We start from the raw sequence: 27319 nt of genomic DNA, 5'->3' as shown, positions 1-27319 counted from the left end.
GTATCTGACTGTTTTGATCAAGGTTTTTACGGGAAAGTTAAATGGTTATTAAAATTATTTACTACTGCTACACGAAAAGGGAGCAAGCCTGCTGAAGAACTTATGTTGTGATAAGATGTGAAAGGCTGTAGGTCAAATGCGTTAGCAGAAAAGCATTTCTGTTTATGTCTAAGCCCAAATTTTTGTACATTACGAAGCTTATAGTGTATTTAAGTGGCTGAGAAAGGGTCTGTGGAGGGGAGGAGGCATTTTCCCTTTCCCGTAGTCTGCTGTAAGAAATACACGATCTGATCAGGCTACTTTTCTTGTTCTCAGCATTTGCCACCTTCTAACATTTTCTGTCCTTGGAGAAATGCATGACAGGGCAACTTAGTTAAAGAGGTTACTTTCTGCTCATCCCTCTGTAGCAGTCTACACCAATGCCTTGATTTATGCTCTTTAACAGATAAAAGTCAATCTCACTGATGAAGCTCAGCTATATTACCATACTACACTGGAATACATTCAGTTTTATAACTTTATTATTTCAGTCACAATTAAGACTATCTGAAGCCTCTTCATAAAAAGGGGCCATAACAAAAGCTATACCTTAGCAACTTGATCAATGGACGCATTCATTCTGCATCAAAAATACCGTAAGAAGGACAGATCCCCTGGGGAGGCAAATCTGTATCAATATTTCAGTCTCTTGAATACAGAAATTTGATACAATAAAATGCAACACCTGAGCTTCCCCTCCTTTCAATTAACTGAGAAACAAAAATTGTCCTTCGAAGGGAAGAAATGCATTCTTATTTTTTAGTTTTCGGGTTTTCCCCCCTTACATAGCTTCATAATGTTCTCTTCATGGGTGGAAAACTTAATCTTCAAGTTCAAGCCTAGTTTCTTCATACAGTTCAGGATGAGCTGACTTGGAATACCGGGAATATTTCAGATGTAGAAAATCACCCAATTCATCCAGAGCATTCAAAACCTGTAAGACCGTTATACTGTGTCAATTCTCTTGGAAAAGAAATGAAGTTCTAGTAACATCTACTTTGCAGCAGAACAAGAAGATCATAAAAACATCAATTAAAGAAAGTTTAAAGGGGAAACGGGCAAATTTTGCTTTCATTCTCCTGTAGTGAACGTCAAGGCAGTCGTAGGTGTACAATAGCATCTACGAGAACAGAATTTACTCCTTTAGTAGGTTATGGTTTATTAGTAAGTACATTGATTGAACACAGATGAAAAAAAATGACCTTTTTCTAAAATAATCCAGATAAGTTACCTTTGCTTGTGCAAAAAGGACATGTAAGGCAATACTTCAATATTTCCCTATAGATCCCAAAGACTGGAGTTGCCACTGCATTTTCTTAGATGGGACTCAGCCCACTGTGCTGATCAGAGTCATAAATAGTCTGAATAGTTTAAGATATTTTTAGTACATTCCATTATCTTCTTGTATTAATATCACAGCCATAATTAATAAGGCATTAATATTGTAATGCAAATTGCTGAGCTGTGTTGCCAGCTCTCAGTAGATTCAAAAAGTAGCTACGGAACTCTATATCATAGAGAAGCAGCTCAGTGTTTTGCAGCATCTGATCCACATTCAAGAGCAGCCAACCTTTTGGCATCAAAGAAAGCAGCAGCAATTTTGATTTTGAGCCTGTTTCTGTTAAGCCACTAAAATGAGCTCAAGAACAGAAAGGAGTAATTTAGTAATGGTTTATGCAGAGAGATAGCTTCAAGGTCATTAAGGAAGTTATTCATGGGAGCTTGCCTTTTCATGGATCTTTCCTCTTTTTAGTTCCAGGCTGAGATTCAAAACAAATTTTGCCAAAGGGAAAAGTTTTCATTGTGCTTGTTACCTGTTGTTACCCTGTTTTTAGGCATGTTCATAAAGTGTTTGTCCCAAAAACTTTCCATCTGCAAGTAATTAAACTGAGGACATTTCCATTCCCCCAAACTGTAAGGACATTTAAAGAATGCCACAAATATTACAGCAATCATCCCATTTTCAAAGGCAAAAATACAGCATGTTCAAGAATGATGGGTGGGACGTGTACCTTCACTGGTACCAGGAAGCAGCAATGTGCAGGTAGCAGGAAGTGAACATGCAATGATGGCCCGAAAATGTAATGGGCTTGACATTTGGGGGTGGGAGGAGAGGAAAAAAATCAAAGCAGCAACCTCAAGAGATTAATCTTCAGATCAACTTCATCACCTATTACTAGTTACATAAGCCAAAATCTACACAGTCAAACAGCAAAAGCTGACCATGACCAACATGAGTATGTAGCTATGCCCTGTTCTATGCAATATTATCTTTATGGTATTATACCTTGTTAATAACTGCTGCACCTTTAAGAGCAGCAGGAATTTTACACTGCACACATGCAAGGCAGATTTTTCAGTGCTGTTTGAGAGGGGTCTACACTGGTGTGGGAGCTGGTCAGCCAGGCAGGGTTCCAGCCTCAAGCTCCCCATGAATCTTAGGATGCAAATGGAGAGCAAGGGGCTCTCCGCAGGTGCTGCTGCTTGTCTGCATGAAGGAGTGGCATCTTTAACTCAAATGTCTTCCATGTTCAGAAATCTTTGCTTTGACCATCATACTTGCGGAGAGGAAAAAGGAAGCCTGAAATTTACTGTTAAGCCTCCGTGTTTCATACCTCTAAGTCGGCTTATTCTGAGAATGAAAGAACGTATATCAAGCCAGGCCAAAACCACCTTCAGCAAGAAAGGGAGATGGAAAATTTCAAAGAGTTTATTTTAAACACATTTCTGACTGTGTTGGAATGGAGGTTTATGGTGGAAGTCTCAACATACTCTTAACAGTATTTCTGATATCAGAGAAAGATACAGAGCTGAGACAGGCCAGACAGCACCAATTAAATTTCATTAGGTTCAAACAGTTCCAAATACTGTTTGCAATTTCCACCTGTGCCCCCAAGGCTGTCCCGTACACTTCGGCAATTTGAGAAACACGTGGAAATATGGAATGAAAATAAGGGTATGGAAAACTTGATTTTAAATTATTTACATATTGTTTCAGGTTTCCTACTCTGATAGTTTTGACCCAGCATTTAACTTTTGTCTTGCTATGCTCTTCATGTAGGTCTTTATTAGTGATGACAGATTTGGTCACTATTAGAAATAGAAGAACATAACAAGTTAACTGTCCCATAATTTATTTTAAAAAATAAAATATATAAGTCTAAAATGCCTTTAAAGATCAAGTGACAAGGCCAGAAAAACAAATGTAAAAATGAATTATTGAGATTCAAAGCAACAGACAGCTTCTCCCAACCGCCTTTGCATCTGAAGTTAATTTCAGCAGGACATCTGCTGTGCTTACCGTGTCTAACATCTCCCGTGTATGTGCAGCTGACACACAAAACCGAGCCCTGGATTCTGTGATAGGAGTAGCTGGAAACCCAACCACAACCACCCCGATATTTTTTTCTAACATGCGTCTTGCAAAAGCCCTAAGGAGAGAAGAAGAAGAAAAAAACCAAAAGTAAATTATCTCCAATAAACTGACCACAGAGAGAAAACATTCAAGTGTAATAAAACAATGGGTAAAATCCTGTCTTCAATTGAAGTGGGTGGTAATATTCCCACTGAATTCAATAAGAGCCAGAATTTTACCAGTAGGACTGAGATTCTTTGCTGCTTAACAGCTCATGAAGCCAAGTGGGTGTCAAATACAACAAGTGTGATGGCAGAGAGAGCACTGTAGAATAGACATGATTCATTTATGTCAATGAAAGGATTTGAGTGCAAATTAAAATATGTGGGCATTCACAGGCCCTAAGCATGGAGGAAGCTGGGCTGCTGGAAGGTGTGACAGCTGGGCTCCTGCACATCAACAGGAATAAAACAATCTGTGTGATGGTTTCTTTGCTCTCACAATTACTCTGCCAGTTTAGGAAGCTTTTGTATGGTATGTACTAGACCTAGAGCACATAGCCGCCCTAAGCTACTTGTACATACTCCCTACAGCTCAACCCTTACGTTATGCTACTACTGACTTCTGATCTGCATGTCCAAGTCAGTGCACAAGTGCTGCCTGATAGGTACTGAATGGTAAAACATGCGAAGACCATTCAAAGATCAGATAGGGAAAAAGAACATCCATCCAAAACAATTCATACATCAAGGCAATGTATCTCTTTTAATGATTACAAATTAAAAAAAAAAAAAATCAAAATTCAAAATGCTATCAAAAGTATTATTCCAGAGCAAGTTAAAAAAGGATAAGAGAAATTTTTAAAATTCTGAATACTGGAACAGCTCAAAATTAAGTCTAGGGCCAAATTTAAAATAGAACATAACTAAATGATGAATTCACCTAACAGTGCATGTTTTTCTTGTGAAGCATCTACCACACATAACTACATTTTTTACGGTGTATAACAAATGGTGTTTGTTTTGCCAACAGGTTTTTTTTCAGTACTTACCCTATCTTACCAGGCATATAAAGGAGTAAGGGGACAACAGGAGAATCATCATTGCCATAAATGATGAAGCCCATTTCATGCAGTCTTCGTCTGAAGTATCTTGTGTTTTTCCCCAGCTGGCGCACTCTTTGAAGCCCTGAAATGAGTCAAGTCAGGAGGACAGTCAGTGCAAAGATCATAACTGGAGTCTAGTAACAGGCAAGAAACAGGGCTGCGGGTAACAGTTCAAAAAAGTGTGGCTGAAATGTATATGTTGCTATTTGATTCAGAAGAAAAACATGGAATCTGCTAAATGCAACTATGTTGATTATTATGGTGCTGTAGGACAGACGACTGATATTCCTGTACTTGTGAGGTGCCTTCCCACCAGCAGAAACAGTATGTCTTCTGGGGATAGATAGATGAACAATTCCCTTTACTGTATTGCACTGAATAAAACCTACTGAATGACACACAACTAAAGAGAAGTAGTTATATGTCTCTGTGGATACAGGACATATAAACAGAGTATGTTTTTTCTCAACATAATTCACTGTAAAGGGAAACAACCAATGTCTACAGATGTGGATACAGATGTCAGGATACGCATATCTTTTATCCTTAACAATATTCCACAGGGGTCCTCTTATATCTTAGCTACTTCTGTGCATACACATTTTTTTTTGTTGTTGGGTTTTGGGGTTTTTTTTTTAAATTATTATTCTGTAACTGTAATAAAGCTTAAAGTAGAAATTATTGCATTTTGGGTCAGCTCAGACTGATGCTTTTGTTGCAATTTTTTTAGACAGACGAAAAGCACGCAATACACTTTGTTATTACACAACGTCTGATCTTCCGCAGCTTGTTACCAACATTCAGCATAACTCCAGTTACTCTAATATGCATCTACATATGTAATCCCTTGCAGAGCTCTGCTCAGTTTCTCTGTCCTCTTATCTTGCTATTATTACCTCAATATCATCATCTGACAACAGACCTTAGGCATTCAAGACTTTCAGACACAAGTTTTGTTCTCTGCCTTGTCCCTGACCTCATTCAGTCATGAATCCACTGATGTGTCCCCCAGCAAAACTGACAGGAGAGTTGAAAACAATTATTTTTAATGAAGGAAAAAGACAAAAAACAGCAGGGAAAAAATGTGCTTGAAAAGTCATCTCAGCCTTCTCTTTTGCTGTGTCACTAAGGAGGTGGTTTCTCACAAGTGCAGTTGCTTCCCCACCCGTTGCATACAAAAGGGAAGAGCCACACTCAACATTACTGTAGGAAGGAGATAAAATATGTCCTTTCCCCACTTCACCTGCATTATGTTTTATCAGTGAGCTGATATATGCACTGCTCTTCCAATGCTGTAAAGTGCTGACAGGTATGGTGCCACCTACCCTGTACCCACATGCTGCTCTTTCCCACCACCTCCCCAGTACCAGTCCTAGGTTCACCCAGCCACACAATGAATCAAGCCAGGTCCATCATCTGCCTGACCTTGCCAGAAAGAGAACTGCCAAACCAATGTCAAACAGATGGATTCTCTAAACCTAATCGCTGTGCAGCTGCTTGTGCCTGCCCAGCAGAGGTGGTGGGAGTCAGAATTGTTTAGGTTGGAAAAGACCTTTAAGATCACCAAGTCCAACTGTTAACCTAACACTGCCAAGTCCACCACTAAACCATGTCTCTAAGTGCCACACCTACACACCTTTTAAATACCTCCAGGGATGGGGACTCAACTGCTTCCCTGGGCAGCCTGTTCCAGTGCTTGACAACCCTTTCTGTGAAGAAATTTGTCCTAATATCCAATCTAAACCTCCCCTGGCGCAGCTTGAGGCCATTTCCTCTTGTCCTATCACTTGTTACTTGGCAGAAGTACACCCTCGGCACAAGGACACCCACCTTGCTACAACCTCCTTTCAGGTAGTTGTAGAGAGCCATAAGGTCTCCCCTCAGCCTCCTTTTCTCCAGGCTAAACAACCCCAGTTCCCTCAGCCACTCCTCAGAAGACCTGTGCTCCAGACCCTTCACCAGCTTCATTGCCCTTCTTTAGACACGCTCCAGCACCTCAAAGCCTTTCTTGTAGTGAGGGGCCCAAAACTGGACACAGTATTCCAGGTGTGGCCTCACCAGTGCTGAGTACAGGGGGACAATCACTTCCCTAGTCCTGCTGGCCATGCTATTCTTGATACAAGCCAGGATGCTGTTGGCCTTCTTGGCCATCTGGGCACACTGCTGGCTCACATTCAGACGGCTGTCTACCAACACCCCCAGGTCCTTTTCCGCCGGGCAGCTTCTCAGCCACTCTTCCCCAAGCCTGTAGCGTTGCATGGGGTTGTTGTGACCCAAGTGCAGGACTCAACACTTAGCCGTGTTGAACCTCATACAACTGGCCTTGGCCCACTGATCCAGACTAACTGGATCCCTCTGTAGAGCCTTCCTACCCTCGAGCAGATCAACACTCCCACCCAACTTGGTGTCAACTGCAAACAGGGTGCACTCAATGCCCTCGTCCAGATCACTGATAAAGATATTAAACAGAACTGGCCCCAATACTGAGCCCTGGGGAACACCACTTGTGACCAGCCACCAGCTGGATCTAACTTCATTCACCACAACTCTTTGGGCCCAGCCATCCAGCCATTTTTTTACACAGCAAAGAGTACGTGTGAAGGAACATGTGATAAGACTGGGATTTAGCAGATTTAACATCTTAGCTACACTCTTAACTTTCATTTTCCTGCCATTCATCAGCCCATACTTTCAATATCACTTACATTATGTCACCAGACATGAAAACTGAAGCCTCCAGTACAACTCATTTCCTCTTTTCCCCTTTGCTTTTAAGGTGCTTTTGCACAGATGTATTACGTTTTCACTCTCCATTTGCTTTTTCATTTTACTTTACTTTTTGTTCGCTTCATTCTTGATTTACTACTTTCCGCTGTCATCCTTGTCTGATTGGATGCCTGTTTCCTAACTTCCCATCTTCCTCCTTGTAACCGCAGTGGCCAGTTAGACATTTGTAGTTGCTATATACTGCCTTTGGCAGATTTGTCCTCAGACCGCTTTCTGCCCCCACCACCTGCTGTGGCTTTTCTTCCCATTCCCTCTTGGCTAAGGTGGGGATCACCACACCTACATAAACTTCTTTTCCATTAATCTTTCTGAGTGTACGTATGTTTGAACAAGATCTACTGCTTCATCTGTTCTGTATCTTCCCAAGTCAAGGTTCTGTCAATGTTCTGGCTGGGAAATTTATAGGGAAACTGGGACTTGCTTCACAGTGATCAGTGTTTTGCTGAACAAATTAAAAGATCTTATAAAACCAGTGCATTTGTAACTTTATGCACAAAACTGCCCACACAGACAACCTGTTAGTTACAGTTTCAGTCATTCAGTTTAAAGCATTCAGTGGAAGAGATCTGCTGGGTTAGAAAAGGCCACAAATAGTTTAACCATCTCTCTAATGCTGCTAAAACAAAACCAGCTGTGCCAGAGCAAGGAAAACAAATGAAACACAAAAGCATCCTACTACAAAGCTTTCCAGTCACTAATAAAAACAATAGTCTGTGGTATTTCCAAAAATATTTTTGGTGTAGTAGATCTCAAAGAACCAGGAGGAAATATTGAGGAGGAGGAGGAGGAGAAATGGGGGCAGGGGAGGTGGCAAGGAAAGGGAGTTAGAGAAGAACCGCAGAATAAGAATAACGTGTCTGAAGTCTAAAGAGAGACTTTTTCCCTTGTTAGGATTTGTAAAGATGTTATTAGCACCTCCTGAATGCCCAAATTACAAGGAAGAGGGTGGGGGGGGGGAGTAACCTGAACTGGGGGCTCAAAACCACTGCTGCTTCTTGCTATCTTAGCAGCCCCTGAGCTAGTTTCCAAACTCTCAGTCTACAGCATTTGAAACTACTAGATTTTCAATTAGGGAAAGTTTTCATAAATGCAGATGTTCTTGGCGACTGCAGTTTAAGACTTGCTGCCTTCTTCTTTCTATTCAGCTGTTTACCACAAAGCTGGAAACAAAGTGTCAGCCATGCAAGATTCCAGGCCGTTCGGTATTTATCAAACCATATGCGCATGGCCCAGAGTTGATCAGTTTGTCTCTACTTATTTTAGGTACCGGAAATTTAGACTCCAAAGCAAGAGGGGGTATTCAGCAAAGGAAACATTAGAGCTGAAAGAGGAGTTTAAGGCAACCCCCCAGAAGTCGAACACCTCTTCCTTTTCTGATCTTCACTTGCTAAATCTATTTCCTCAACTACTTTGTGATGGGACAGATCCCCTTTAATCAAGACTACCTATGGAATAATTTCAAGCCAGCCAGCACTGATGCAAAAGAACCACTTCATGCACTATTTTAGCAACATCCCAGGATAGTAATTTAATTTGCATGGATGCATTAAAGAGTCAAATAAAAGATCAGAGCACTCACATATATCTGGAGGGAAAAAAAGCACATTAGGAGACGATTGCTACACACTGTATTTATGGGTGGGTGGCTGGGAGGAACCTATTTCTTTACCAAGTGTCAACACTTTCCTTTCTCATGTTAAATTTTGTGGTCAAAGACCACATACACTCATCATACACACAGCCATCTTATATGCTATCCTGATAAGAGCAATAAAAACCTTAAAGTTTGTAACTGTATTTCAACACTCTTTTTCGTTCCTTTATGGGACCCTCCAACGTCAGATAAAGAGGCAGATCTGAGCAAAATGTTTATTTTGGTCTCACTGGCCCAATTTTCCCCCCACACTGTAGATTAAATCAGTGTAAGAGCGATGGATTCAGTTTAGGATCAGATCTTAGTCCAAATTCACTGTGGTATGTTTAACCAAAGACACCGCATTTAAAAACTATTTTCTTTGATTCTCAAGGCTGTGATCTTGAATCCTTTATTATTCATTGAGTGAAAATCTGCAGAGTTGGACCCCGAGCTAAAATGATGTAGCTGCATCTATTTGAGTGTAAGAATTTACCTGTATGGCACTAATTAGAGGGCCAGGTCCTTAGACAGTAAATACGTTTGTTCAAAAATTCTTAGTTTGCAAAATTCTTGAGGATTTACGGTCTATGCAAATAGCTTGTAGCACAGCATGCAGGGTATCCAGACAGCTATATTCCATAAAACATGTGAACCACAACACAGCATATGTTTGGAGAAAACAGCCTGGACAGGAAAAACTGACCCTTAGCTAATTAAAACTAAGCCCACTAATGCTCCAGAGTTTTCAGCTAAGGTTGAGCATGATCTTATTAAGAGCTCTACATCTTTTTATTAGCTGAATAAGGGGCAGAAAGAGAGAAAACTGAACAATAAAGGATTCTTAAAATTCACAAGTTATCTTCACACTGCTTGGAACATACAGTGATACACAGCCAGCTTACTGGGATTTTGTTGAAATACAGGATTAATTACCTGGCTGGTACAACAAAACCAGATTTACTGCATCTGCAATCCACCTACTGCTGGCAAATTTAGAGTTTACATTTGTTGCACTGCTTTAAAAATATTTGGTTTACTGCAAAGTTCCAAGATGTTGGCAATTCTGGGAAAAATGCTGGTTATATTTTTATTTGACATGCATTATTGCGTATTTGCCAGTTTTAGCTCATTAATTTCTGCAGGCTTTTAGAAGGCTTTATAGCTCAAAATTAATATGGTTTAGTTTTAGGAAAAATACAGAGAGAGGGCAAGAGAGAGAGAACTGATAAAAGGTAGTGGCTTGCTCATAATTTCTTTGAAGCAACAAACTTTTTCAGAGAGCCACATGGAGTAACAGACTTGGTAGATGCTTTGTCACACACCAGGCTATGGCTTCAGACCTGCTTTTAGTGAGGAGTTGCTCTGGAGTTTGACAGCAGGAAGGCATCCTGACTATACGTCTGAGGGGCCGATCTCAGGTGGGTGTCACCTGGCACAGTTCCACGCACTTCAATAGAGCTTTGCTATTTATGCCAGCTGAGGACCTTATCCTGGCAGCAAAAGAGGTAGTAAAAATATCAGCTCTCTGAAACAAAAGTTTGTTTTCCTCTTCCAGAGTTGTCTGCTTTTTCACTCCTGCAAGATTTCAATAAGCAGAGAAGTTGGCTGCATTCAATTCCTGCACAAACATTCTACCTTTGAACTCTTCCTGCAGGCTTCTACCCTTGGAAATTCTGACTCAGTATATTGAAAACAGGAATAAGCAACCTGTAGGCTTTCCTATCAAGATCTCAGGTGTATTTTAATTGAAGGAGAGCTATTTTTCTGGAACCTGCTCCAGGAAAGATAATCCCACGCTGTACTTTTTGGCACACAGTGGACTCAAGACACAAATCCACCTGCTTTAATCTTCTCCAGCTGTTGTTTCATAGGGTCTTTCTAAATAATTAGTTACACAATCAAACTTTTACATACCGGTGTCAGTGTGTCTCTTCAATCTGTGTTCCTCGGATGGAGAACTCTACTCCCTGCCCTCCTTTACTAACAACTAGATAGTAAAAAGCAAACTTTCATAGGCTGAAAAAAAATTTGGAAAACAATAGCTCTTCCCCACTAAACTGTTGCAGATGGACAGATTTTCTTTTTTTTCTCTGGTTCCATTATAAGGAGTAACACACATGTACCTCCATGTGCATTAAATCACAAATAGAATGCTGTAAAACTGGGGTGCCTAAAGGAAATATGTTCTTAGATAAAAAATCTTTATCAGAAAATAACTTTCCTATGAATTGGGGAGAAGTGAAGACGTTTTCTTCTACAATCTAATGCCAAATTGAAACCTAGTAATTTCTACTTAATTCAGCTGCTAAATAAGCCCTTGCAGACTTATTTAGTCAGTCCAATTTTAACCTTGAACTGCTGCAAAACACTTTCCAGAGCAGATTAAGGGAAAAAGCAGTGGCAATTTCAGCTGAAGCAGAAAGGAGAGAAATTGTACAAATTCTGTCATTTTTACCTTATTTCTTGAATGAGCCAGCTATGCCTACCCAGCACCTTATCTGTATTCAGATGTATAATGTAAGCATTCAGTATCCCCCACAAAAGCAGGGACAGAGCAGCCAGCCTTGGCTGAGCCTTATTTACTCCCAGCACAGGTGATTAATCACAAAGCACGTCAGTCCCCCTGCTGAAAGCCAGCCAGTGTACAATGCGCTCCATCTGTATCACATTAGGTGTTTCTGAAATACCAGTGATCTAAACGCCGTTAGAAAAAGCACTTCTCTCCTTTGTGCTCCTCAGGCTGATAACAGTGCTGGATTCCTTGGGCAGCAGCAAGCAGCATCTGGAACGGAGGAGGGATCCTCACGCTTTATCCCGGCAGCAAAAACACCCTTAAAAGGTGACTCTGTCATGGAGCTGCGTGTTGCTGTCCCTGGGGAAAGCGTAGCTTTCTTTGCTGGGGTACAGGCTATGAGTCATATCCAAGGCTGATCACATTCCTCCTCTGCCTGCAGTTAATACTTATGTGTGAATACAGGGGACACCTATCCATGGGTAGGGTCTGCTAGAAGACTACAGCACTGGTTTAACTTTGAATATGGAAAAAGTGACTTCATACGAGGTAGAATTTGGTCCTCAGAGCTCTTGCAAATCACTGCAAACACTATTACTCGACAGCCCCTGCTTGTTCAGATCAACTGACCCTCCATGGATACATTTGGCTTCCTTTAGGAGGTGGACCGCATGGCAGGTGGCTTCACTGGAACAGCGTGTCTCACTCCTTTTGAGTAAAGATGGCAGAATTCAGCTCTGTTTCATCATCCACTGCTGGGAGAACATCTGTGATGCTTAGCTCAAACAAGTAATAATTGTGACAGCATATTAGCATCTTCACCGTCCTAGTGACTGGGAGCCCTAGTCATGGAGCCAATGCTGTGTAAACAGGGAATAAATTTGCTTAAGCGCTTTAAATGTAAGCACATACTTATTGGGAATAGTAACTTAAAATTAAGCCAGGGTTCAAGCATTCTGCTTGATGAGGACCCGAGAGAAGCAATCATCTCAGAATGAAGAGGCAAAATGAGAATTTGAGGGGGAACAGTAAAAAGCTGTACTTTAGTATGACTAATTCTGTAAGCTGTTTCAAGCAGGTTCAAGGGGTCTGTCGCTAAGTAGCTTGCAGTATTAAAGCTTACGGCTATAGTTTCATGATCAGTTCATTCTGGCACAGATTTATTTTGCTGCAAAAGGGATCGTTCCTCTCGGCTCCAGCTGCTGAAGTCCTGGCGCTGGGATTCCTGTAGCCACATGGTAGATTGGCTCAGGGAACCAGTTTGGCTGTAGGCTAACCATTTGTGGGAGGGTCGGTTATTTTTCAGCTAGATCAGTTCTCTGATTCAGTTCATTGCGTGGCTGCATGAACGCTAATTCTGGCACGAAGAAAAGGGGCACAAATAAGGGGATAGGCAGGGGATGAAAGGCAAAAAGGAGGGCAAGACTGCCCTTCCTGGCACCAGTGCTGGTTTATGCCAGGTTGGAGTGATGTGAAACTAAGATTTTTGAATTTACAGAGGACTCTGACAGGCAAAGGTAATGTTTTCAAAAGACTGCTGAGCACAGATAGCAGCGGAAAATGTTGGAAACTGAGCATTTTAAGTTGGTCCTCCAGTTATACAAAAATCTAAGGCAGACGGAAATGTTTTAAAAAGGAACCTTTTAAAACCAGATCTTTTTAATGCCAAGCCAAAACAGAAAGCAGCGTTCTGCAGCTTCTCGCAATCTGAATGAGCACAAATGCAAGAACTCCAATTCTGCTAAAAACAAAAATGAAAACTAGTAGTTGCAAAAAGATAAACCAATCAGCACAAATGGCAAAGTAAATTAACATTTTAAAGAAACACTTTCTATCTAAAAAACCTCAGGAATTATCTTTTAATATAACAAGGACAGTAGATTCCTACTGTAGGAAGTAGGGTTTTAAATTTTTCAGCATCCCATAAAAATGTATGAAAAATACCTGTTGCTATTGGTGAATTATTGTTTGCCATGCATTAAACAGAAAAATGATGCCTTTGCAAATGCTGTGATTTGCTTTTTACATCACTATAATTTATTATTAGTCATCAAAAAAATTGCTTTAGATTTTCTAGCAGTCTTAACTCTGCCTGCCTAGTGGTTCTATTTTTTACCTATCAAATTCAAGTGTAAAAATATGCTTTTGGTATTCTGAGGCAGAAAGGGGAAAAAAATGGTACGAGGTCACAGCTGGAGGGGCTCTGTTGCATGCAAGTAAGTGTGCTTGAAAATTTGCACAGGGTCCAAACACTCTGAGTCAACTACAGTCTCATTATGGGGATAAAACCACTAAGGCAGCTGCTGAGTTTCCTGAGGTATCTCCAGTGGTGTAATGAGAAGCCACAAGGAGAACATATAAAGAACATCTATATTATGAATTATAAAGAGTAAATGCCATGGGAACTTCTGCTTCCCATATCTCCTAATAAATGAGGAGACACACATTTGAGATGAAAAGGCCACAAAGGTTTAAGAGGGATAAAATGATATATTTTTTTATAGACTATATGAACTGAACTGTGGAACCTGCTGCCTTATGACATTACTAAAGGAAATACAGCTGCTAGAAGTTCATAGGCTTTTGAATAAATCTATTACAGGAACTATGATAGTATCTATGACATTATGTTACCAAGAATAAATGTGTCTTGCTCTACAAGTTGTCGAATTTCAGAGAGTCCTGTAAAACATGGCATTGAAAATGCCAGGACTTGTACTCTACTAAAAATATGATTTTACATGAAAATGGAAGTACATTCGCAAATTTTGTTGTCATTCTCTGACTCTTCTGATACAAGTCACTCAAGAATCAAAGAACTTGGTCATAGTGACCTCAACCTACCCCTCTCTCGCAGGCAGGAACAACTATGCATATCAGTTTTGAAGGAACTCCTATCTTCTCCTAATTCAGCGTTTCTTGTGCTTGATTTTCTCAAGTCATAGCAGAAAACATGGCAAAACAAGGAAACTGTAATAGCTGGCTGTGGGCTCTGCAGTATCCTCCCAGTCACGTTATCATGACATTAATGTCTCACAACTATTACAGATATTGATATGGGACATAGCCATACATTTATAGATGGTTTCTGTGGGAGATACCATGTCTTCTCTGTATCTTTTTACTTATGTCCGTGCAAGGCTTTTAAAATGAGAACTTTCCTATCCAAATTTGAGTCTCCTGCTGCAAAGTAAGGTAAGCACACATCTTGCTAGCACACTTCCACAGCAGTTTTCTGACTGGAGAAGAACAAAGAATGTCTGAGGTACTGGCATTGGTTTGGAGGGTTGTGTGTTTGCTATAGTTTCTTGCAGACACATTTGTCCCTCTTCCTCTCCTTCCCACACCAGGCTCTTTTTGTTCACATCATCTCCAGCCAGTCTTCTCAGGGGGCTGTCTCCATCTAGGCCCATTTTGGGCCTAGTCTCCATCCTTATCGCCCACCTGTTACCTACTCACTGTTGTGTCTCCTTTTCTTGTCAGAGTCTCTTCTTCCTTTAACCTTCCTGGCTCACCTCCCTAAGTGCCTGACAGTGCAGGATGGACATAGGTGCTCAGGGCCCCAGTCCTCTGCCCAAGCTCCAGGTGAGGGATGCTCTGTTCACACCCCCCAAACTGAGCTGGAAGATGCTCCTTCACTCAGTGGATCTTGAGATTTGTCAGTGTTCATTTCAAGTAGAGATTTTTTTGAGACTTGTAACATCACAAGACTCAGATGGTATTTCATAGACATGACAAAAATTATAAACTTGGCTATCACAATCCAAATCTTCATCCCCAAGCCTGGAGAAACTGAGATCTTCAGGGGAAAAAGGATTTTAAAAAAATCCCTCCCCCACTTTTTTCCCTAGATTATCAAACCCCCATATGTATATCTGAAGAAGGACTGAACCTTTTTTGTTGATACGAAAAAATTGTAGCCTGAAACAGACACCTGCTGTGGATAATTTCCAGCTAAAGAGTTTAGGTTTTGTAGAATTACTTTTAAAGTGCTAACTTGTTCCTTGCTTGTAATTAAGCTGTACCCGCTGTGTCCATACACATCTATTCATATCCTGAAGTCATGAATCCGGTATACTGATCCTGTCCTGGAAATGCACACCCTGATTCCTTTTCCAAACAACCATATTCTTACTAATTGATAATAAAGGAAGAAAATATGGGAGATCAATCATTGGATACACACCAAGATAAACACAAGCAGTATTGCTGCATTTCTGGCCTCAGGCATTACCCACGATATAATTCTACCTATGCTACTCTTTTCTAGATCAGCTGCTTAACAAATTAGTGGAGAATAACTAGCAAGAAATTGAAGGGAATGTAAAAGCATGATATCTGGGAAAATATAAAAGACTAATGTGTGAAGTGCTTTTTTAGCACTTTTTGTATCTTTTGTATTTTTTATATAGAATAAAAGACTTTTCGGAACAGCAATTTAAGTGACCAAATCAGTCTTACTTCTCTTAGTTTTCTATTAATCTACTGAGGAGTCAGTCATGAAGTTCAGATGTAAGAACAAGCTGGGTTAACGCATTTGTCATCCCATTATTTCATACGCTTTTCAAGAAGCACCCTCTAGTTAACATGGAACCTTTTAGCAAACTCTAACGTCACTCTTTTCCAAAACATTCCCAGTATTCTTTTCCAGGCTCTCAGCCCTAGAGAGATGCCCTCTGGAGGATGAGCCATCAGTGGACATCTCCTTATAAAGGATTCCCCAAATCACCCTTCAGGAAGGGAATGCCATTTGAACTAAATTGCAGAATAAACTCCTCTTATCAATTCAACAAGCTTCCAGAGAACAGAGGGTGCATACCACCCTGTGGCAACTCTGGTTCACTTGAAACTTCTCTGCCAGGTGTCTCTGATACATGGTTCATGCTCTCACAAGGACAGCTCACATGCAGGATTCACCATTTTCTATGACAGCAGACCGAAAGAACTCAGCCAAGGCCGCTGTTGTCCTTGGAAACAAAAATATCGAAGAAGAGACAGTGCTTTCTCCCCTCTGTTCTCCCCTCCTTTCTAAGCCACCACCTTCCTCTCTCTGATGCCAAAGCAGCATTGTAGTGTGGTCCAGCATAACATTTTTTCCTGTGTTTTGGGTTGTGGTTGGTTTTTTTTTTTTTTTGTAGTCACAAGACAGCCTAATGAAGGGAGGCCCACATGAAAGAAAACCCAATAGAATAAAATAATGAGTCTGGCTCAGAAGGACAAGAAACATTTTTACACATCATAGCCAGTTTGCTAGCCTTTGTGCAATACTCTAAGTTGTGATATATGATTTATTCATTTGTTTTTCTATTCATTTGCATTTCATATTACAAGACAAATTTTAAAAAACTGACAGAACACTAATTTATTTCAGAAAGGATTTGCAGAAGACTTAATAAGCACTTATTTTGTGCAGAAATACAAACATTGTGTCATTAAACAACACTGCTTCTGGAAGAGAAAATGCTGCAGCCTCATATCCCTAAGACAGTCAGACACACACATCTTAAAAGACTCTGTCTTGAACTAAGTCCTCCTATCAGCCTGCACTGATCTGCATGCAGAATCACGCTGGCTGAACATCATTTTTAAGAGGCTTTGAAGGTTTGGAAATGCTCTGCATGTGTAATATTTTACACTCGGCATCGATGAGAGCCTTAAGTGTGTAACTCTTGGGAAGGCTCAGTGTAAGACCGCCCTCTGACGGCAAGCATTTCCTACAGCCAGTGCAGGGAGCAGCACCGCAGGACAGGCTGCACGCATGGTCCCCAAGGTAGAAGAAACACGTCAGAGCTGGTCTCATATTGAACAGGATGTAGGCATCAGCATACGCAACCTCGACCTTTCAAAGTTCAAGCTGGAAACAGTTGTTACACTCTGACTTCTCTGCCAAAGTGACAAAAGCATCATTTCGTCATTGTCTACACGTTGCACTGGAGATTTGCTGCACTTTGTTATTGCACTCAACAGAATTTGGCACTGGGACTGGATTCTCTATCCCTCCTTTTGTACAGTGGGGTCTCATAAATTCTGGCCTCATTGAAGGGCTGCGATAAATGTCTTAACAGCCTCATGTCTATCATGGTTTGAAACCGCCCTCTAGGGCACTACAACGGAATAGTGCAGAGCAGTATCTTACCTGCTCTCACGTACCCTTTTTCCTTTCCATTCCCACCTTACCCCGATCATATCTATCAGGGATGACTAATACAGAATTACACTGTTAGTCCTACACAAGGTAAGAGAAAATAGCACAGCACAGTGCTACTGGACCAGTATAAAAGAGATTGCAGTTCAGAGCAGAATCTATCTTCAACTGCACGTTACACAATAACATGATTCTCAGGCATTCCTGACAAAAATTATACAAATTCAAAAACTACCAGCTTTTCTCTGAGTTGGGATTTAAGTCCTAGAACACTGAATACATATCAGTATCACTTTGAAACAGCAGATAGATATGTCACACAGTTGTTTTGTTGCTTGCTGTGTAGAAAGCATGTTACAAAAGCGTATTATACAGAGGACTGGATGGTAGCTGCATCTGCAACTTCAGGAGAGGAATATAAATAAACCTAATTTTTCATAAAGACACCAAGTAGTCAATTCTTTTGGGACAAAATGTACTTCAAAACTAGCTTCAGGACACCATAAGAAATGCTTGAGTGAGGTAGGAATTATTATAATCATCTTCTCATACTATTATTTAACATACAATACCTGTTTTGAAATTCTGCACCATGCTTGAGTTGCTTGCCCACTTTGATGGTTCACACTTAGAAAGAATCTAAACTGAAAGCATCTAGCCAATAAATGAAGGCGTGTCCTTTCAAACTTCTCCTACAATGTCAGACGACCTGCTCAAAGGGCAATTCATGTACTTCTCTTTGTTGGTGCAAAGCAGAGTGGGCTGGCAACTATAGAGCCAGAATTCCAGAGTATTTCCATCCCTGCTGCATGTGGATGAGTGTGGGAAAAGAAGTAGAGTTGATTGCACTTAGAAATATGAAGCTTTGGATATTAATTTCACTGTAAGAATTATTTCCTTTGCATTGCATTACCATACTACTTTGCTGCTAGATGACATTTTGTGTGCACCTGTACACAGTAGAGGCTATGGTAGTAATTGAAATAAGTGAAATTAAAGGTGGCTTACCTTGTGTTGTCCCGTCTAGTCCCATGAGACATTTCATTGCCCTGATGATTTGCTCTGCTACAGGTGGACACATAGATGTGGCGTACACAGCACTGTGAGAATGAGTTCGTAAAAAGTCCACAAGGTCCTTACACAAGCAAAACAAAGCATGAATGAGCTTTGAGCTGGCCAAACAGCAGATCTGCCTCTTAACTACTGCAGGAGTGAGAAAATGCAAAAGGAAGAGGACGTTTCACCAGTTATCGGTTTCCTTTCTTGGCTGCTACTGTTAATACATGGCCTGAAGAAACATCAGGCAGGTGCAAATACTTTACCATATATGTGGGGCAATTACAGCTGAAACAAAAGTCTGGAATAGAATAATGTTTACTTCTGTACTAAGTCTCATTATAAAAGGAGCCAAAATCATTTAAAGACCAATGAACGACTGCACTTAAAATAGTTAAAAACTTTCCTTCAGTGTGGTAGGGACAGTCATGTTAGTGTCGGTATAGTTGCTTTAACATTTCCTTGTATAACTAAGAGCACAATCTGTGCTTCTAGAAAAAACATTGATGTACTGTAGGCAAGTCTAAAGCACCAGTAACTCTCCTGAATCCAGGGACACTGTAGGAATGATTAAGCTTAAGACCATCATTGTTATGACAGCTTATACCTCCTAGTGCAAAATATCAGAGCAACAGTTACCACACTAAAAGCTCAATGCCTGTTAGTGAGAAAGGAATGAGACCTGCTTGAAAACTGCCTTTGATCAAAAACATCACCAGAAAAAAACCCCAAAGACAGTAACACAAATCATTGCCAAAAAAGCTGTATGAGTCTATGCGGTAATTCCAATGCTAAGGATAAAGATTTACCTAACCTTATACAGGTTATGCATTGCTATATTGCAATTGTAATCCTAAGAGTTTGATCAAATAGCTGAGAAGGCTTCTGTGCTCTAGCTGATGCAGAATGAACAGGCCCACAGTGAATTTTTGGCTGCAGAAATGAATCTAAGCGTGCTAAGTGTGTTGGGTGAGCAGCTGCCAACCAAGGCCTGGAAGCCTGAGGCAAAGCTTAGTGATACACACAGGTGTGAAAAGAGCAACCCACTTTCATTTAAGAAAACTTCCAAGGATTAGATGATGAATTACTTTAGACGGCTTTTCACAGGTCTAGGCTTCCTAAAATTTCTAGCTACATTAGCCACATTGTCTTTGGTAAAAGTTAAACCTTCAGATACAAATTCAGGAAGCAAAGGAAACGAAGAAAATTGATTCTTGATGTATTATGATAGCCTGTTTTAAGATCTCCAGGGGCAAAACCAAAAAACACAGTAAGAAATATACACTTTATACTTTCTTATAGCCCTTTTATACTACTCAAGTGCTACCCTTATTAATGTTATCCTGACAACAACCATATGGACTGTCTAAACAGGCTTCCTACTCATTCAAACTGCTTAAGAAACACATTCAGCAGGGTATGAAAAGGGTAAATAATCAGTAACCACTTGATATCTCTGTCAAGCAACAAAACCAATGACATTTCACAATGGTGCTGATTATGCTTTCTCTTCTTCTACACCACCAATTAAAGCAAGCTCAGCTCTACTTTTTGTTGACATCTGTTGTTGGCAAGAGGTTGTTTTGTTAATGTATGCAGAGCAACTGAGGACACAGATTTTACTATTGCAAAAGGCTCTCAATAACCCTCTTTCTCCATCCTCCTAAAAAATGCAACTATGACAATCCACAACTGTTTAGGAATTTTATTATCAGTGGATGAAACTGTGGCTTTAATCTCTCAATATTGCTCCACACACTGTTTACAAATGTGAAACAAAGTAATGAGCAATCTGCATGCAAATTAATGTAGTAAAGCATATTTAGCCAACCACAACGTGTCTAAACATTTCCAAGAGAAACAACAATCATCAGGGTGGCACAGAAATACCCAACCCAAGCAAATTACATAATATGAGACAAAAATAAGAAAGTCTGACTGTTTGATGTGCATTTGGGATCCAGACAAAAATGGTACTAACTTTAGAATAGTGCTCCCGCAAAGTAGTCTATGTGAAAAGATAATGAAATATATCATATGTAATAAGAAGCTACTTCCCCCCTCCTTGATGTTAAAATGTTTGTGTTTTCCTTTTACCTTTTTGCCAGCTATGTATCCTCCAGCTGCGCCAAAGCTCTTTGTGAACGTTCCCATTAATATGTCAACATCATCAGGACTCATACCGAAGTATTCCACAACTCCTCGGCCTGTTGCGCCCACCGCACCGATGCTGTGAGCTTCGTCCAAGTAGAGGTAGGCTTTGTATTTCTTCTTCAAGGAGACTATCTCTGGCAGGCGCACGATGGACCCTTCCATGCTGCAGATGGAGAGAATCATGGATGAACAACAAATCCTGTACTCTCTTTCTCTTTAAGATACTGCCAGAAAATATAGGTATTAATTGCCTTACTCCATGAAAGATCCTCTGCAACCTCGATTTGTATTTACAGTTCAAAGAAAAATTGCAACCCTTTCCCATCTGCAGGTGAGTATAAAACAGTCAAACAGTTTTAGAATTCAAACAATCAAAACCAGTCAAAAAGTCTTTGAACATTTGCAAATTTTCAACATGCCAGAAAAGAGCAGGAAAGGTATAAAAAGAGAGGGAGATACCCACCCAAAGCACCACGTGACAATTCACTACAAAACAAATATTGTAACGAATTACAAGGAACAGCTGTAACTCAGTCTGGTCATTGCTTACTTCACCGTCAGCTATTGTGGCAATATTTGCGGGTAACAACTCTAGAGCAAATTACCCTGGAGCAAAGCAGTTGGGTCTAACATACACAGGAGATGGGCCACCTGAAACACACAGACGGTGCCATAGCTCAAAGCAGCCCGTCTTCAGAGTGGACAGAATCGGAGATTAGAAAAGGTAAGCTCAAACCCTCTCTTGCCAATTGCTCCTCCCAATACAGACTCTTTAGGAAATGCAGCCTGCTACCTAGTACTCAAAAGGAAAAAAGTTTCCATTCTTTTTCTTTTTACTTTCTTACAGCCATGCGGGAAAAAGAAATATTCTGAACTTGCACTAATGGTGTATTGAGACTTGTAGAAATAAGAAGAGATTTTAATTCTTTTGTATTGTTGGTAATCACTTCAGTAAGTTAGAAGACACAGAGGAGCTGTACAGCAGGATGAAAGCCCAGGGAGACAAAGAAGAAATGCACTCTAATCCCATAAAGATGAAGTGTCAACAGTATTGCTGTGAAGATTATTACATCTTGAAAACCTTTGTGAGCTGACTACAGCTATGCTTGGATATGCTCTGATGCACTCCGTATTCATTCTGTAATGAGTTAAACATGTTCTCTAACACTAGCTCTAGTGAGCAGGTCTTTAAATGCTAAATACTTCCTATCAAAAACACCGTGAGTGCGCTGTGTGCCAGGAAAACCAGTGCTCAGTGGCTAAGGTGTATCCACCTGCAAATGCTGCAAGAGTTTCAGGTAAGCAGAAATGTCAAGTCTGTTCCCAGATAGTACTTACAGAAGAGCACACAATCAACACAAATTCTTGGCAATTTTTAGATCCTGGACCAGTGGCTTTCACAGATTGCTTTATTGCCACTCTTGCTGCACTATGCAGCTGGAAGTTTGGTACCACAAAAGGGGCGGGATGTGCTTTTAGCACTTTGGAAATTTCTGACAATTTTAGTCCTTCTTCATTCTTTGGTCTCTTGAGTAAGCTTGGAAACAGCTTGGTCTCCAGTTTTGAAGGAGACCTGCCCATAGGCAAGTCTCCATTAGTTTGAAAGAACAGCACAGGGGAGCAGTCATGGACAAGGGTAGCCTGTGATGTGTTTACTGGGAAGTTCAGAGAGCCTGGAGGCATATTTTTGGCTGTCAGGTTGACTGCTGGCAAATCTTGCCCTTCTGTCTTGCCCAGCAATAGAAGAGGCAGCTGTGGGGCTGTATATCGGCACCACGGTCTCTCGCAGCAAAAAAGTGTGGGCTTGTACTGCAAGCTCCCAGAGCCTGGGCTTTCTCACTTTTCCCAAATGGCACTTGGCAGCTGGGGGAGAAGCAACTTGAACCACCACAGCTATTTTCCTAATGAATACAAAGGCAGAGCCTACAGTCCTCACATAGCCCAGAGCCAAAGCATTAGTCAGCTAAAAATTATACTGAGCCACTGGGTGTTCTTAGGCATGCAGCATCGTACACGGTGAGGATGGCAGCTTTCAGCTGCATCTGGTTGGCCTGCAGGTTGGCTATATGGTCCGAGAGTGAGAGTGGTGCCAAGGAGCACCTCTACAGAGGGAAGCAAGTAGGCATCCCACCCTCCACCTTCCAGCAATACTTGGGCAGACCAGCTAGGCAGAGAAGGACAATAACAGTTTTTCCACATTTACATGGACATCATTAGGCTTAGTGGCTCACGGAGATTCAGATGGGAGACACAACATTTATCTTCAAAAAGAGAAGAGTAAAAATGGTAAATTAAAAATACAGAGCTTGATTTGCTGCATATTTGTGGAACGGAAGCAAAGTTATTGCTGAATCCCAGAATACATAGAGCTGGTACATGGCTGTTGCAAGATTTAACCATTAAGAGGACTTAATGAAAACCTTTCTTACTAGTATGAGTAGGAGATTTCTCTTTGAACTCTAAGCTGTTTAGCAAAACAAAGCACTTGTATTCAGTTTCAGTGTTGATTTACTGCTCTTGAAGGATGCTGGCTGACATAAATGTCACAATAGTTGACAGAGATCCTAACATGGCCTTGAAGTGTCCATGGAGTAGACAAAGTGCTGCTGGTTTCATGTACATTTTCTGTGCTGCCATTCAAACAGGCCTCAGCCCTCCTGATGGCAGAGATGAGAGCTGTTTTGCTGCCTGCTCTGTTCTTGGTCTATCTTTTGACCCTGGGAGATGGTTTGTGATATGAACATCACTCTGTTCAGAATTGCTCCAAGGTAAAGCTCACTTCACATAACCCCTTGGGTAGCCTAAATGCAAAGTTTACTGAATCCTTTGGTAAATATTGATGTCGACTGAGTTTAAACCAGAGAGCCAGAAGTGAACTGTAATCATTCCGTCTCAGTCTGGTTGTATCACTTTTACAAAGCTATTGATCTGTTTCCACACCTACTCAAGCACACGGGGCACATTGAAAAAGCTGGATGCAGATGAACATAAGCTGGTTCTGCCCAGGCCAGAAGTTAACATTACGTAGTATTACATCCTGTCTTGTAGCAAAAATTATTAACTTGGTGGCAGAGGTGTAAATCTTCTAGATTGCAGCTGACCCTCGTCTCCCTTGTTCAGTGGGCAGGCACAAAAGCTTGCTTCAGTACACTCTCAGTTTGAATCTACTTCCAAATGTGAAGAGATAATCCAAAATTTTGGGATCACTGAATTTTGAAGCTTGATTCAGTCCCTACCAAACCACTGAGATTCTTCTTGATGCAGCTGACGAATTGTGGAGCCAGGTGACAGGAGGTGTGCACTTGTGCCGGTCACTTTGCTTGGGACACAGGCTTGCTCTTGACAGGACACTGACAGTTTTTGTCTGGTTTATTTTGAAACTTCTCAGGAAAAGAGTTTTCTAGATCCTACTATGGAACCACAGTTTCAAATTTTTTTTTTTTTTCCTGTCAGGAAAATTAATTTATTGATATTCAACCTATTATTTTCTTTGTATCACTCAATGGCTCTAAACATGCCCTATAGTACCACTATCTTTTCAACATTTGAAAACTTCATCTGTTCCCCTTTCAGGCTAGTTTGTAATTGGGAAAATCCCTCCTTTCGTGACCTGTTACTCCCAAGATGTATGTGTTCCATGTTAATGATTACCTTAGGTATTCTTGTCTTACACAAACCTTGCATGTTCATACAACAAATCTCTGTTTTGTAGTTTAGAGCAATAGTTTTAAGGCAACCTTCCAATCCTGCCCTCAGATACAAACCCATACACTGAAATGATAGAAATGTTAACCTTTAATGCTGGTCCCTGGCCAAAGACATTAAATGTTACCCCATTCTTTTCTGGAAGTCCAGTCATTTAATCCCAGGAAATAAAAAATAACGCTGATAAATTTCCTACAGTATTGGCACTGAATCCTGAGGATCTTCTAATGCACATGAAAAGGCACTGGACAATATCTAACTGATCAGAAAGCTATTTTCTGAGCTGGAAGGGAGAATACCCAAATTAAATTAAAAACAGGGAAAAACCAAAATGAAAACCAATCTGTTTTGAGCAGTTTCTGGTGCCCCATAACTCCTGCCCTGGGCCTTGGCCTATCTGACTCCTAGGTAAACATGTGTGCAAGAGAGCAGAAGCCTACCACAAACCATGTAAAAACACAGTAACTGATTAATCCTGAACTGGAAATGGTAGAAGCCAAGGGAAACATTAGCTGGAATTTAAATAATAGAAATATGATTTAGCAAGTCAGTTTAACTTGTGCCCTGGACACTGCCAAAACTTGTTCATGCTTTTTGTACTGAAGATTGATGGCTAGATGGTGTGTCTTAGTTTGGAACACAAATGGAATATATTTGTTCCTAGGCTAGTCCAAGTTAAGAACCAGCTTTCATTAGTAGTTACATTTACTTCTGATGATTTTTTTTTTTTAAGATGTTATCTTTTTAAGATAGAGACATTAAAAAGCAAACAAACATATACTTATTGCTATTTATTTGACATGTATCTTGAGTGCTTCCCAAGCTGAGAGACCAATTCTGCCTTCAGTTGTAACCAAGTAAAATCTGTGGCTTATGGTTTCAAACACAAGTCTGATTTCCAGAAATGCTCATGTTGGCTAACAATGACCCTTTTCAAATTTTGCCAGCTGGTAAGTCCGGGCTTATGCACAGTGTAAACACTTCAACGTGCTCCCAATGGAAACAGGAGGCAATTTTTTTTCCATACCATCAACTTCACCATACTAAGACTATGGTGTCCCATATAACAATATTTTTTTAAAGAAGGAAAGCTTAGTGTTTGTGCTGGTTTTGGCTGGGGTCTTTTGCATCTCTGGAAAAAGCATTTCTGTAAAAATTTGCCAAGCCAAACTTGCAAGTAAAGATATTTTAACTTGGAGAATGGCTCTGACCAAGTTAAATTCTGTATTAGTTGTCCCTGAAGCATAACTTAAGTCCTTTAAGGGAAAAAAAAAAAGCAAAAAAAAAAAAAAAAGCAGCAGCATTAACTGTTGTAAGAAGAATACATTAACAACACTCTACCTCCTCTTAAACCCTCTAGATGAATGTTAATTTGGCATCTGGCAAATCTTCAAGAAAACTAACATTAGCCAATATGGGGTTGGAAAATTTTAATCTCTTTCAAAAATCATGGGCCAAGAAAGGAAAGAACATGCACACAAAAAAAGTAAGAGTATTTCTAATATGTCTTTCTCCAGCTTTTCTTTTGCATCTGAAATGTTATTAGCTACTTACTGGATTAGACCACATGGCCTGTGAGTCTGTTCCCAGCAGTGCTGTAAGGACAGATCAGCTGTGTGCGTCCCGCGTTGGCAGCGATGGCTGGGATACAACACCATGGGGTGTGGTGGTATTCTCCCTCAAGTCAGAGCAGACTTGCTTTGCAACCAAACCACAATCTTCAATTTCTGATCTGCTTAGGCTATGAAAACAACTAACCAACCAACCTAGCTACTGCTAGGGCTAGTTTCCAAAGAGAGACTATTACAGACCTGAGCTTTGTTTTTCTTTTACTTTATGCCCTTCATAAGCATAAGCACTCAGGGCATGAGTGGTCTTAACATTATTTAGCCCTTACAGGGCTGAAGGAACTTTATGGTTCCTTTTTAGTGAGGTTCTCTGAGGTTTAACATGTTTTTATTTTGCATTCCAAGAGAAGGTTCTTCTAACTTTTGAGAATGAAATCTCCTTTGAAAATGAACTGCAAAACTAGAGGAAAAGAAAACTTTATATCAAATATACATCTGGAAATACAGTTATTATTGTTGCAAATATCTGACAGCGGGTTCATCCCACTGCTCAGACCAATCTATGCTTCTGTGTCACCAGTCTACCTTCTTGCTCCCTAGTGGTCAATATTCAGGGTAAAGGATTTAAAAGTGACCAAAGCTCAGCAGCTGGAGCATTTTCTGCAGGCCATGCGACTGATGGGAATATTTGTCAGTAAAATGTTGGTGGTCCACTTAATTTCTGCATGATCAAAGTCCTTAAATCTGAGCTTTCTTTTAGTATGGCCAAGCTATGTTTATTTGAAGTTTTGCTCTGTTTATTCTGGTTGAAAGGATACGTTCAGCCTGCTTTGGATCAGCTGATCTGCCTGCCGACCTGTTTCAGCTCTGAGTGACAGGTATTTAGATAAGAACTGATTTGTTCTCTTTGCAGATGGAAAACGTTAAGTAAAAAGAAAGCACTGACAACTATGAAGTTGGATGACATGAGATCGTAAAAGATTCCTTATGAAAAAAGCTAATCAGCTCAACTGTGCTAGCATTTCTCTATTTATAAATAGCATAAACAACTGTGCATCCAGACTGGTGGTATTTCAGCAACACAGGATATGATCCCTATGTATAAAGTTTAATGTTGCTTTCTTAAACCACGTCACATCCTGTGAATACACGGTTCTGGTTCCCTTCTGTCTGGTGCAAGTGTCGCTACTCCCAAACTTACCCTTCTCCTACTCTCCGCCTCTCTCATCATCACTGCAGTAGCCTTGCCTAAATCCC

The 27319-nt window shown here is 40.5% G+C and overlaps 1 protein-coding gene across 1 annotated transcript in view; it reads right to left on the bottom strand.

Annotated features, from left to right (window-relative positions):
* Window positions 1–859: 859 nt before the first annotated feature.
* The window catches only part of SPTLC3 (serine palmitoyltransferase long chain base subunit 3), an 86231-nt gene continuing 59771 nt past the window's right edge, over window positions 860–27319 (bottom strand). Inside the window, exons 8-12 of the mRNA XM_075707990.1 lie at window positions 20733–20952; window positions 18588–18714; window positions 4446–4581; window positions 3341–3470; window positions 860–973 (exon numbers count right to left, since the gene is read on the bottom strand). Coding sequence (XP_075564105.1) covers window positions 860–973; window positions 3341–3470; window positions 4446–4581; window positions 18588–18714; window positions 20733–20952 — 727 coding nt within the window. The remainder of the gene's footprint in view (window positions 974–3340; window positions 3471–4445; window positions 4582–18587; window positions 18715–20732; window positions 20953–27319) is intronic.

This window comes from Pelecanus crispus, chromosome 3, assembly GCF_030463565.1.
Source record: "Pelecanus crispus isolate bPelCri1 chromosome 3, bPelCri1.pri, whole genome shotgun sequence".
NCBI classification, from domain to species: domain Eukaryota; kingdom Metazoa; phylum Chordata; class Aves; order Pelecaniformes; family Pelecanidae; genus Pelecanus; species Pelecanus crispus.
The sequence above is the reverse complement of the archived record's forward strand: the minus strand, read 5'-3'. Positions and strand labels throughout refer to the sequence as shown.